The 12,582-nt window shown below is 33.8% G+C and overlaps 1 protein-coding gene across 3 annotated transcripts in view; it reads left to right on the forward strand.

Annotated features, from left to right (window-relative positions):
• The window catches only part of Elp1 (elongator complex protein 1), a 163,087-nt gene that overhangs the window by 17,418 nt on the left and 133,087 nt on the right, over window positions 1–12,582 (forward strand). For all 3 annotated transcript variants that reach the window (XM_081734001.1, XM_081733999.1, XM_081734000.1), the window contains exon 4: window positions 6,779–6,941. In XM_081734001.1, the coding sequence (XP_081590127.1) occupies window positions 6,779–6,941 (163 nt within the window). The remainder of the gene's footprint in view (window positions 1–6,778; window positions 6,942–12,582) is intronic.

Genomic DNA, 12,582 nt, shown 5'->3' on the forward strand with positions numbered 1-12,582 from the left:
CAATTAGCATCTATCTACACTTTTCATATTCGTATGTTGGATAAATGCGACGAAGAAAATATAAAATGATTCAGTGTTCTTTTTTTTATTTAACATTAAATTCGTCATTACAGTCACCTCTCTTTATACGTGAAAGAAGAAGTCCTGACATACTGCTCAACGCTCAGTCCAAAAGTAAGACACTTGAAATTCGTACAGTACAAAGGATTTGCGACGAAAGGTGCCATGAAGGAAGAATTTTTGAAAATTTGACGTGGATTGGGGTGCAATTGGCGTTGCAGTTACTATAATAAGATGTTCATATTTCGAAATCCCTCAATTTTTGAGACATTAAATTTGGTATTTAGACTTGCCTTTTAAACCTCTTTTAGGTATTGAAATGCCTTTTAAACCTCTTTTAAATATATATATTTGGCGTAGAAAGGAAGAAAATGAGTGAATGTTACAATTATTAGACTTCCAAACTATGCTATGGTAAGTGTTGAAGTCTTATAAAACGGCTATGTCCATCCGTCTGCCTGTTTGTCGACAGGTATCAAAACAAACAGCGTCCCAAGAATAGATCCTAACCAAAACTGGCTGACATTAGTCCTTTCCGGTTTCAACATTTTTCGCCGTAGAACGAAAACGGTACTAGATTACGACAAGGAGTTTTTGCAATCGATTCAGCATCTCAAAGAAACATATCACCTTCCGCAACACTCTACTAAAACCGGAAGTAATTGAAATACACTTGTACTTCGGTTTCAATACTGATTTCTGTGGAGCAAAAACGATAAAATATATCGAGAAGCGGTTTCTTGCAATCGATTCAACGTCCCAAGAATAGGTTCCATCTCCTCCGTTTACCCTGTATTCAAACCGGCAGTGATAGAAATCAACCATTTCCGGTTTCCATGTTTATCGCTATGAAAGATACACATAAACGGTAAGAGATAGCGTCAAGTTTTTTATAAAAATTATTTCAGCGTCTCAAGGAAACACCTGCAACGTTCTATCGAAACTCGCAGTGATTGAAATTTATTAGTACATGGTATCCATAGAAATTTACCAGTACAGGATGTCCATAAAGTATGGGTACATGGGAAAAAGCACATTTTAGTCAATGAATAATATTTTCAACATGATTTCCATGCTGTTCAATGCATAATTTGATGCGCTTTGTAAGATTAAGGTGAACTCGATGGAATAGGTTTGAATTGCCGTCGATTTCAGCACACTGACTGGTAATGCGTTCTGTTAGATGGTTTAAATTTCTAATCTTCATCGAGTAAACTTTCTCTTTCAGATGCCCCAGAAAAAGAAATCAAGGGGAGAAAGGACTGGTGAACAAGGTGTAGCGTGCAATCGATTCTTATATTTTGAAAAATAAATGTTACGTTGATGTACACTCATGTCCAAAATTATTGTCGCATAACTATAACTGTCTTCTTGTAAGAATATGATTTGATAATGAGTTAATAGGGTACTTTTAATACTGATACTATGTGTATAATCGGGAAATGTATATTTGTAGTAAATTTTATAGAAAAAGAAGTATAAATACGAAAATTAGAATGAGTAAAATAATATGTTGCTAAATGGACAAGAAAATTTGATTTTCGTTTTATTGTTATTTACTGCTCTTTTGACATGAAATTTTCCACATACATATCTTTGCTGATTATACACGTACTAACATTATAAGAAATACTGGGCGAATTCGTTATCAAATTATATTCCTACAACAACATATTTATAGACATGCGACAATAATTTTGGACATGAGTGTACATCTGGGCCTTGCCCAAGATTACTTTTACCTACAGACGGTACATACTCACCACTTCGCATCGGAACCTTGGTCCAAGATACCGTTGATTGGCCTACATAAGGTTCACTTGCGCCGTTAAAATTTACATAACGTGGACATGGGTACCTAATTGTTTGTGGAAAATATTCACTGTGAAACGGCTCCCTTGGAGCTTGTGTAGTTTGTTCAGAACAAAATGGTTCTCTTGCTACTTGCTCATTTTGTTCAGCACAATATTGTTCCCTTAATACTTGAGCATTTGATTCAGCACAATAGAAACCACTTGAAACTCGTGTATTTGGGTAACTCATACCAACTTCATTTTCCATACTAACACTGATTAAACTCATTTTTGTTACTCTCATAACTATCAGTATTATTATCAAAATCATCATCATCAGACTCAAATGAAATTAAATTATATTCACTCATTTTCTACTCGTACAAGAAAGTTTAGAGTGCTCACTATTTTTTTTTCCTTCTCACACGATATATCATCAAGAAGACAGCTGTATTTGGCGCTTGCCTTCTTGATAAACTTTGGATTTAGCAGCTTTAAATTTATATTATGTAGCGTGCAATGCCTCTAGTAAATTTTTAAAATTGGACTGAAGCCAGCACGGGTCTAAATAAGTGTACATCGTGTAAATTATAATACGAAATTTGAAAAACAACGAAATATTTGTTAACAAGTAAAAAATTATTTTTTTCTCTGTACAGTTGAATAACAAGGCAACCCTGTTCTGTTCTTTCAACAGCAGGTAATACGTAGAAATCACTTGAAACTCGTAATATATAAGAGATAGTAATATATAAGTAATAGTAATATAGATAAGAAATAGTAATATATAAATCGTATTCTTTGAACTACTCTTTACCATTAATATTCTCTGTAATACTCAATATTATAAAACACTTTAAAAAAAAAATGACTAAGAAAAGTGAGCACAAGATGATACCTGAGCAAAGGGCCTCGTGGCAAAGTGACGTTAACAAAATATTTTGAAGGTTAATATAACTAAATATAAAAGTAAATGAGGCCTTTTATATACCAGATTGGTACCATGAAACTTCCTGTCCCATTTACATAAGTATTAGAAAGAATATGTATTCCTACATTGTTTATTTTAACCATTCATTGAACTCAAATTTTGTTAAAATGTAAGAAGTTCAGTGATTTAGAAATATATGGATTTGCAAAAATTTTAGAAATAGATCTGCAATCAAATTGCTTCCAGTTTAAAGGAAAATTCTGTGAAAAAAACTGATGGCCTCACTATAGTGGGTTTTCATCTTTATTCTCCAGCATAGTAATAAACCATTGCAAGTTCAGCATACTGACATCTCTACATCTACAATACAGGGTGTCCGGCTTGAGACTGATGGCTTTTAGAAGTATGTGATGTTAATATAAGAGGAGATAGAGGAAAAGGAAAACATGCATTTTGAAGGAAAACTCAAAAAGGTTTTTCGGCTAATTTTCATGTTTGTACGATTTCCGGTGATTGCACTAGTATCGTCAAAACGGAGAATGGCGTCGACACCTGAGAAAACTCAATGTATTTGGTGGTTTGCAGGAACAAAAAAGTGTTCTTCAAGTACAACAAAACTCCGCCGTTTCACCATGTTTACCACAAGAATCCTCTGTCACGCAACAATATTTAGGCATGGAAGGAACAGTTTTTATCTACAAGGAGTGTAACGAACCCTCATAGTAGTCGCGTATATGAGACGAGCAGGTACAGACAATAAGAGATTGTTTCACACTATTCTGAGGAAGTAAATTTGCGCGTGCGAGCACGCAGCTGAAGTTCCAAGATCAAATGTGCACGACGTGATGATACATAAACGATATATCTGCACGCATATAAGATGAAATTGTTGCAAGAAATTAAGCCAAACGACTAACCCAAAAGAGTTGCAAATGCTAATGAAATTCCGTACAAGATTGATAATGAGCACAATTTTTTATCGAACATTGTTTTCTCAGATAAATTAACTTTTCACTTGTCTGGCTGTATTAATGCGCATGCGTATGTAAAACATTGTGGAGACCGTTCCAAATTGAATGTTGGTACTCGTTAATACAGGTCCCTTTCTTTTTCATGGAGCAAACCGTAATAGAAAATGTATTTTAAGACATGCTTCAAAAGTTTACAGTTCCCCAGTTACATCTTTTATAACGTCAAGTGATATTCCAGTTGGATGTTGCGTCATCACTTTAGAGCCTACGAGTGACGAGCATCTTGATACAGAATTTCTTGAACGTGGACAGTCCGAAGTTGGACAATTTCCTGGTCACCACACTCACCTAATATAACTTATCTGGACATTTTCCTATGGGAATATGTGAAAGACATTGTGTATCTATGTGAAAAGATTCTTAATCTTGATTAACTAATGAACCGTATTCGGAATGCGATTGCTTCTGTCAGACCTCAGGTGTTACAAAATACGTGGAGAGATATTGAATTCATGCTGGATATTACCCGAGTCATAAACGAATGGAACTTATTATGGAGTTGTACTGAGTTGCAATGACTTGAAAGTAATACGAAAAAGACTGAGTTTTCCTTGAAAATACAAGTTTTATTTTTTTCTCTGTCTCTTACCGTATTAAAACCACACACTGAAAAACCGTCTATCCCATTCCAGAGACCTTGTACATAATATGTTTTTTTATATACATATATATATATATATATGTATACAATATACCAATTATAGTAGTTACAAACTGAGTAGTTAAATAACACATAGAGTAGGCCTTTCGCTCACAGTAGAAAAAGAAGACCAAGGGAGAATAAACTTATTAGATTTAAAATCTAGAGGAGTGGTAATAAACTCAATATCAAAGAGTACACAAACCGACTTCAGACGTTCAGCATTTCCACAGTAATTCTGAATGCTTAACAAATGAAATGCAATACATGAAACATGTTTCTCGAAAGAGCTGTCACTGAATGCATAGAAATGGCAAAGATGATGATATACGAATTGGAATTAAGAAGCATGTCAAAGAATCCAAATCTCAGTGTTGCCAAAATATCTACTAGAGAAGTAACAGTTGTTGTGAAAGTACAAGATTACATAATTCTAAGACACAAATTGGAAAATCTGCTTTTAAAGCATGTCACTTTCCTCTAAAGAAACCTACACTATATTTGGACCAGATTTACCTAAACAAAATTTAGAATAATATAACTATCAGATACGCTCAGAAGCTTCATGCAAGACAAATATCTTTATTATAATTATTATGATATTATTATTATTATTATTATTATTATTATTATTATTATTATTATTATTATTATTATTATTATTATTAAAATGTGCGTAGACACTAACACACACACAAAATTTATAGCGTTTTCAGTTAAATTGAAATTTTGCAATAATTGACACAGACCCACTTGATTCCGAGTATTGATGGGACAAAATATTGTTTGATTACCTTACTTAATATTTCGCTGGCTACTTCTGGTATTCTGAAAAGTTAGTGAGTAAGGAATATTATGTGGGTACTAGATAAAACTTCTGTGCTCTTAACGAAACTCAAGCTTCAAACTACGCTTTCAAAAGATGTTCACTGTTAGCCTGCACTGTTATCATTTATAGGTATGTATATGTTATCGCCATCAGTATAGAACCGAAAGTGATCTTGTTTGTGATCGCATTACGGAAAAACGACTGAATAGTTTGAAATCAATTCTTGACTATAGTTAATACTGTCCACAAACCGGGTTTCTGTAATTTTACTTTCATATCCTAAGAGAGAGGGAATAGTGTGAGATATTGTATGCAACTATGCTATATCTCACGACCCCTTTATGTTAGAGAGGTTGATCTATAAACTCAGTGAAAACAAGTGAACACGTGCCATAACATTTTCGCAAATTCAGCTTTTTAACGGGGGGAATTTCTGTAATGTTTTTTTCAGTACATAAAAATGACGTCGACGTTGTCTATCTCATCATCATGAGAAAACAGGTAAATCGTTTGAAATGAATTTTGGAACATAGCTAGCACTTAGGTCGAGGTTGTTTTTTATAGTTTCATTTCGATTTAAATAAGCATCGTAAGGGAATTCAAATTTATCATTCAAATATTTTCCCTAAATCTATTCTTCCCGTGCGAAGAACAGTAGTAGTAAATAAGAAATAGTTACTTTGTTTGAATTGTTTAAATATTCTGAATTTTTATCTTATATATAAAAGAGAACGCACAAATCCTTTGTTCCCTCATCACGCTAATACGGCTGAACCAATTTCTTTCATTTTTGGGGGGTTATTAGGATTTGGACCCTAGATGGTTTTTATCATATCACTTTAATTTTTAATTACCAGTGTCTTGAGATAATTGACCATTCAAGTGTCCATAACGTACAAATCCTTTGTTAGTTCATCATAGGTAAAAATAAACGTATTTATATGCAACCCGCATGACCGTGTCACTCGGCGGGTTAACATAAATGACAGGCGATATAATGTTAACATTAGTGCAATCTACTATGGTTTTTATCATATCACTTGAAAGCGAAAAAGTAAAAATTATCTAAGTAACAAAGTTTATTGCGTTCCGGGGTGACCGCAGCGAAGCGGGGCGGGTTAACATAAATGACAGGCGATATAATGTTAACATTTACTGCAATCTTCTATGGTTTTTATCATATCACTTGAAAGCGAAAAAGTAAAAATTATCTAAGTAACAAAGTTTATTGCGTTCCGGGGTGACCGCAGCGAAGCGAGTCTGCTAGTGGTTAATAATTTCTGAAAGAGTTGAACAATTAAAGACTGGTTTTACTATCTTAAAGTAATCTATTCGTTTTCAGTCAAAAGAAAATTATACTGAAATTCTGTGAAAATAGCTGTAGGAGGACGTTCACTTTTGAAGATGAATTATAAAAATGAATTGTTCTCCTTTTTAAGTGTCTTGGTATTTATACTGCAGACTGTTAATAATCTTTGTAAATTGACGTTTCAGGTACAAAGTGTTGGATGCATTGAAAGCGGAATAAAAGGTATGGAATGGAGCCCAGATGAAGAAGTGTTTGTTCTTATTACTGGAGAAGATAATGTGTTAGTGATGACAGAATCATTCAGTCCCGTAACCGAAGTGTTTCTTCATCAGGCAGACTTCGGACAGAGTAAGTGCTTTTAACAGAATTCTTGAAAAATAATTCATTTCATTTCAGCAGCCTTCTCAGTTTTGTTTATTAGTAAATAGATATTGTTGTGTACGAAATAATTCATATATTGACGTATTTTGCTTCATAACTTCATTCTTATATGCTAAGGAGCGAAGGAACATACACGAGTTGATATTTTAAGGTATAATATCGTATTTTTGCAGCAAACTTTAAAGATAATGCATGTCAGTGTAATAAAAGTTCAATACTCACGTAAACCTTTCGAGTGAAAACCATTCGTAAACAGTTTCAACGATAAATTCTCGTTTGTCGTCAGTGTTTTTTAACCTGACTCGAATAACTTTTTTTTTTTTTTTTTTTTTTTTTTTTGTGACAGATCATCTTTGCTATACAAGTAATGGTTGTGAGTTGATAATGACTTTGTTTTTTAGTTTTCTCTGCTTTATAGCCTAAGTTGTCTTCTATTTCCAGTATCTAGACTTAAAGTAAATAAACGTCGACAGATTATTATTCATCTGTGCAGAAAGACACTAAATTATTCAACTTCACTCGAATACTTTACCTGAATTTTGTACTTTTCTTCGAATTATTTGATATACATTCTTTTGTTTCGCTGTCAATATAGTTCATTCTCAAACTCGATTTATTTTCATGCCACGTATATTTTAATTTTCAGTTCAGTATTCAGTACAACGGAATAAAATACTACTGCATTTTTCTAAAAAGAAACTTTGGAATAAAAAATTCCGAAATGAAGTCCTCCTATCGTCGCATAAGAACCAGAGGAACGTAACTCCCAAAATGCGGCTTTCGTTTTCTTTACGTTTGGACATAATTTTAAAAGCCTACGTAAATAGAACATAACACCATCTGTTCTGCTTGTCAATCATCTTTCATAATGTAGCTCAATTACCGTCTTATTAAAAACACATCTTTCTAAGAAAATATTTTTGTCCTCTCGCCTGTAAACCTACGAAAATGGAGTTACGTTCCTCTGGTTCTCATGTGACGATGTGAAAGAGTAAATCCACTGACTGATTCTCTCATCAACATATCTCCGAAAATGTTAGGCTTAGAACTGTGAAATTTTGTACAAATGTTCTCCTTGGCTCTAGGGTGTAGATAAAACGGGGTTTTTCGAAATGCTGTACCTAAGAGGGTTTTAATTATTATTATTATTATTATTATTATTATTATTATTATTATTATTATTATTATTATTATTATTATTATTATTATTATTATTTCATTCTTCAGATCTCCAAAACTATTAGGCGTAGAATTTTGAATTTTGTATAATATTCTCCCTGTAGTCTATGCTGAAGGTAAGACAGAAGTTTTTGAAATGGAGAGCATGGTCTGTAAAAGAAGATAATTAGGCTTGATTTTTGTGAGCCACATCACAAACTATTAAGCATAGAATCTTGCACAAAGAATTTTGTACAAACGTTCCCCTTGCACTTCTAAGGTGCACATAAAACACTACTTTGCGAAACAAAGCATTTTTTTTTGTGTGTGTGTGTGTGAGAGAGAGGGAGAGAGAGATCTCCGAAATTATTAGGCGTAGATTCGTGAAATTTCCCAGAAATGTTTCCTTGCGTTTAGGCTGTAGATGGGATATTTTGAATTGCGTCACCTAAGATTATAAGGGGAATTGAATGATATTTTGCTGTTCGCGAGGTCTCTGAAACTATTACGGGTAGCGTCTTGAAATTTTGTACTAATGATCTCCTTGCACCTTAAGTTATAGATGATACGGAACTTTTCGCAGTGCATAAGGTGATTTTATGGGACGCATGTTGGGCATATGCCAGTTCATAAATATTCCATTGACAATTCCTTTAACAACCATTATCTGATCCTTATTCAGTTCTCTGTGGTATTGCATATTTGAATACTGTATATTCTCGCCCTGCATACAAGGTTTCCACAAATCGGAAAATCTTTTTAAAAAAATCAGGAACTGTGTTTTCCGAGAGAAAAAGAACTGAGAAAATTGAAAACCGTTTCTCAAAGGAATTTAATTCCAGTTTATCAAATGCTGTGTGAAATTTTCTGACACACTTAAGACGTTTCCAGTGAGATATAAGTTCGTGAACTTTCTTGAAGGCAAAGTATGTTTAGTAGAGAAGTCTTTGTGTTCAAGCGTCTGTCGATTTGATTCAGGATCTTGGAAAAAGCTATCAATCAACACAATGAAGTTTGACAATACGTACAGAAGGATGATCAAGTGAAAAGAAAGAAAAAAATTTGCGTGTGGGGGCGGTCTATAATTCTATCTCCATACACGTCAAAGAAAAGAACATTACAAACAGTTGTGATACATTATCAAACTTTATACTATCTTGTCATATGGAGATTGTATATGGAAAAATGTTTTGTTCTTGAACTGGCAGTTATTGGTGAAGAACAGGCGACTCTTGAGGGAAGGCATATGCGTTAAAAATTAAAATTTTATAACTACCAAGGGAGGAATTTTTCTAATGTATACGTTACTTAAGTATAGTAGGTAACTTCTCTTCTCAGTTTGTAGCGATAAAATTTTATCTTTTACTGATGTTTTCCTCAAGAGCCGCCACTGGTTAGAAGTAGAAAGATATATTACTCTTAAACAAGTATATGATAAAGTTTTAGTTATTGGTGGAGTAGATAAAGTGGGGAAAAAAAGCCAAAGCATCAAGGTTAAGCACAAAGGTATAAAGGTATTATTTTAATAAAACAAGGAAATAATAATAAAGAAGGGTTCAGTAAAGGTAAAAAGAGGATAAGAGAAGGCAAATTAAATTCGATCTGTAAAAGAAGTGGTGGAAGATGAAAGAAGATTCAAAGCTGTTTTCCAAAATAATAATAATAATAATAATAATAATAATAATAACTTCAAAGCGTCACCTATGTGGAAACAGTAATATTAGATTTGTGTGTGTAATCGTTAGAGTTTAATATTAGACACTAAAAATTCAAAATAGGGAGGCAGAATGATATTAGAGGTTATGAAATATAGGCACCTTCATAACAAGATTAAGATCTTACGATAATATATTAAACATGTGATATGCATGGAAAATGATATTTTACTGAACGGTTTGCAACTAAATGAAATACATCTGTAAATCATGGTTAATTAGGACAACATATCTGAATACGTACGTGAATATTCACTTCATGTAATGGAATTGAATCCAGTAAGGTAATAGACATCTCTATTTAAAAACTTTTCTCCTTATTGAACTGACTCACTTGATACGGAGACCAAGTGAAGATCAAATGATATAGACCTTGTTGGTAGACCTTTAGTGTGAAACAAACTCTTAACCCGTTGGGGCATGGAATCATTAAATTATGTGATTTTGGCCTGGGAGATTTTTGCTCATCCTTCACGCAAACATTGGAGAAGTTCTCCCACCGGAAGTTGGTTTTTGGGGACGCCGTCTGATTGCATGATCTAAAATAGCCCGGACACGTTCAGCTGGGCTGACCCATACCATTTTTGGATGTCATTTTGTGTCTGTCAGATTTGGTGTTTTTGGCAGTATGATAAGGGGCTTATCTTCCATAAACAGAGGTGTTGTTTGGAAACGATTCAGTAAAAAATACCTCTAGCACACCGCTTTGCAAAATAGACAGTGTACCCAGCACTATTGAGCGTACGAACATATTCTAGCAACTTGGAATGTATAGAGCTCCAAATGATTCCTCACACCATCAGTAAAACCCTCCATCTTTGACCGTCGATTGTGAGTAGTCCAAGTGGAGTTCTGGAAGGGATTGACTCCAGACCCATGTGGTCCACTGGATGAAAATCGGGAAAATATGGACTCACCAGAGAAAATTACCTGGCATCAAAAGCTAACATCGTGCCGCATCATGTTTGTTGCCGATTGTTTCCGCTTAGCAATATTGGCTGTGCTAAGCAAGGATTTATGTCATGCAGCTCTCCTATGATAGTTTAGTTGATGCAGATCTATGATAGCTATAATCCTGCTCACTTTTAGGTGTTCTGGCACGTCTGTAACCTTGGACTTGGGATTTTGTTTCACACACCATTTGATAGCTCTCAACTGGCGTTGCGATGATCCTGGTCAGCTAAAACATGAACTCACATTCCTTTTTATGTCTTGCAAACAGGACAATAACATTGATGGTGGACAGTGGAATCTGAAGGTTTCGTGAAATTCGTCTTTGGTTTGCACCGAGGTCACATTGTCTCGCTATCCGACCACATTCGAAATCACAACTCTTTGGCTCCTTTGTTCGCGGTATCGTTGAATCTTGTGGAATCTTCAGATTGTCCACAGCTAGAATAACATACAGATTAGACCATTAATAATCTTAAAATAATTACATTTATTATATTACAAGGTGCCCATCTACTTATGACATGTCTTTGTACAATATTCCTTGGCAGTCATGAAAAAATAAGTCATTGATTGCACATGACATAAGACGGCTCATATTTTTAACTTTTAAGTTTCGTTTGAGTCAGACAGACGTTTGAAAACGATCCCCACTTGTGCAAACATCATTGGAGCGTACTTAAACAGCGTCACAGTATGTGTATGAACGTTAGCTGAAACAGTTTTTCATTTCTTAAGGATTATTCTTATGCCTTCTTATAAAGCATGAAGCCACTCATATTTTCATACAGTTCGGTTTTCACATCTGTAACCCTTAGCGACGATAAAAGCAATGGGGCCCTCAATAGATTCTCTTTTTCTATGTTTACAATATATAAATTGTGTACTGAAATCCCTTTTCAAACAACTACGTGTCTATGTTCCCTACATATTGGAACTGTTGCACTTTCTAAATAACCTCCACGATCAATGTTTTATTAACTTCCTCAAGATTTTTGGTCACATTAGGCGATACAAAATATAGGCCAGCAATGAAACTCGTGTCATTTGGACATATAGTATCCTTTAACGATAATTTTACAGTTAAATTAACGACATTACGAGACTTTTAATCGGGTTTCCTCAATGTTGTTCAAGAAATATGTTTTTAAAAACAAGTAAAAAGGTATTTATAGGTATACATGAAAATAGACAGGTTTTCCAGAATATTACTGACTACCTTTTTTTTTTTTTTTTTTTCACATGTTTCTGATTTCTTCTTAATTTATGGAAAACGATATTTATATTGGAATACAGAGTAATTGTACAGCTTAAGCATCAAATCTTGAAACGGCAAGTGTTACAACATTGAAAAAAAAATACGAAGTGGCTATTGTTTGTTCGTATATTTCAGGATCCAATGCTGTCGTACCTAAATTGGATTTTTTTTGTCTTGTCTAGTACTAAATGTGGGTTCATAAATAAATTACGCATTTCACATAAATAACTATTTTATTGTACTACTAGCACACTTTTAGTATTGCTAGTAGGCTGAAATAATTTCCGATATTTCGGTTACATTTAGCGAAAACAACAAATGTAGAATTCGGTAGAAATTAATAAGTGAATTTGTTACACTTATATAAATATAATTGTGTGGAGGAACTATAGAGTATGATGTGCCACAATACAATTGTTAGTTTCTTTTTTCTTTTTTCAAAAATACGTTATTTCGTATTAATACACCAAAGTGAAAAATTTCCAATGACGTTGAAGCACAAAGCATGTGAAGATCTTATGACATA

This window comes from Thermobia domestica, chromosome 12 (assembly GCF_964235325.1).
Source record: "Thermobia domestica chromosome 12, izTheDome1.hap1.1, whole genome shotgun sequence".
In the NCBI taxonomy this organism is placed as follows: Eukaryota; Metazoa; Arthropoda; class Insecta; order Zygentoma; family Lepismatidae; genus Thermobia; species Thermobia domestica.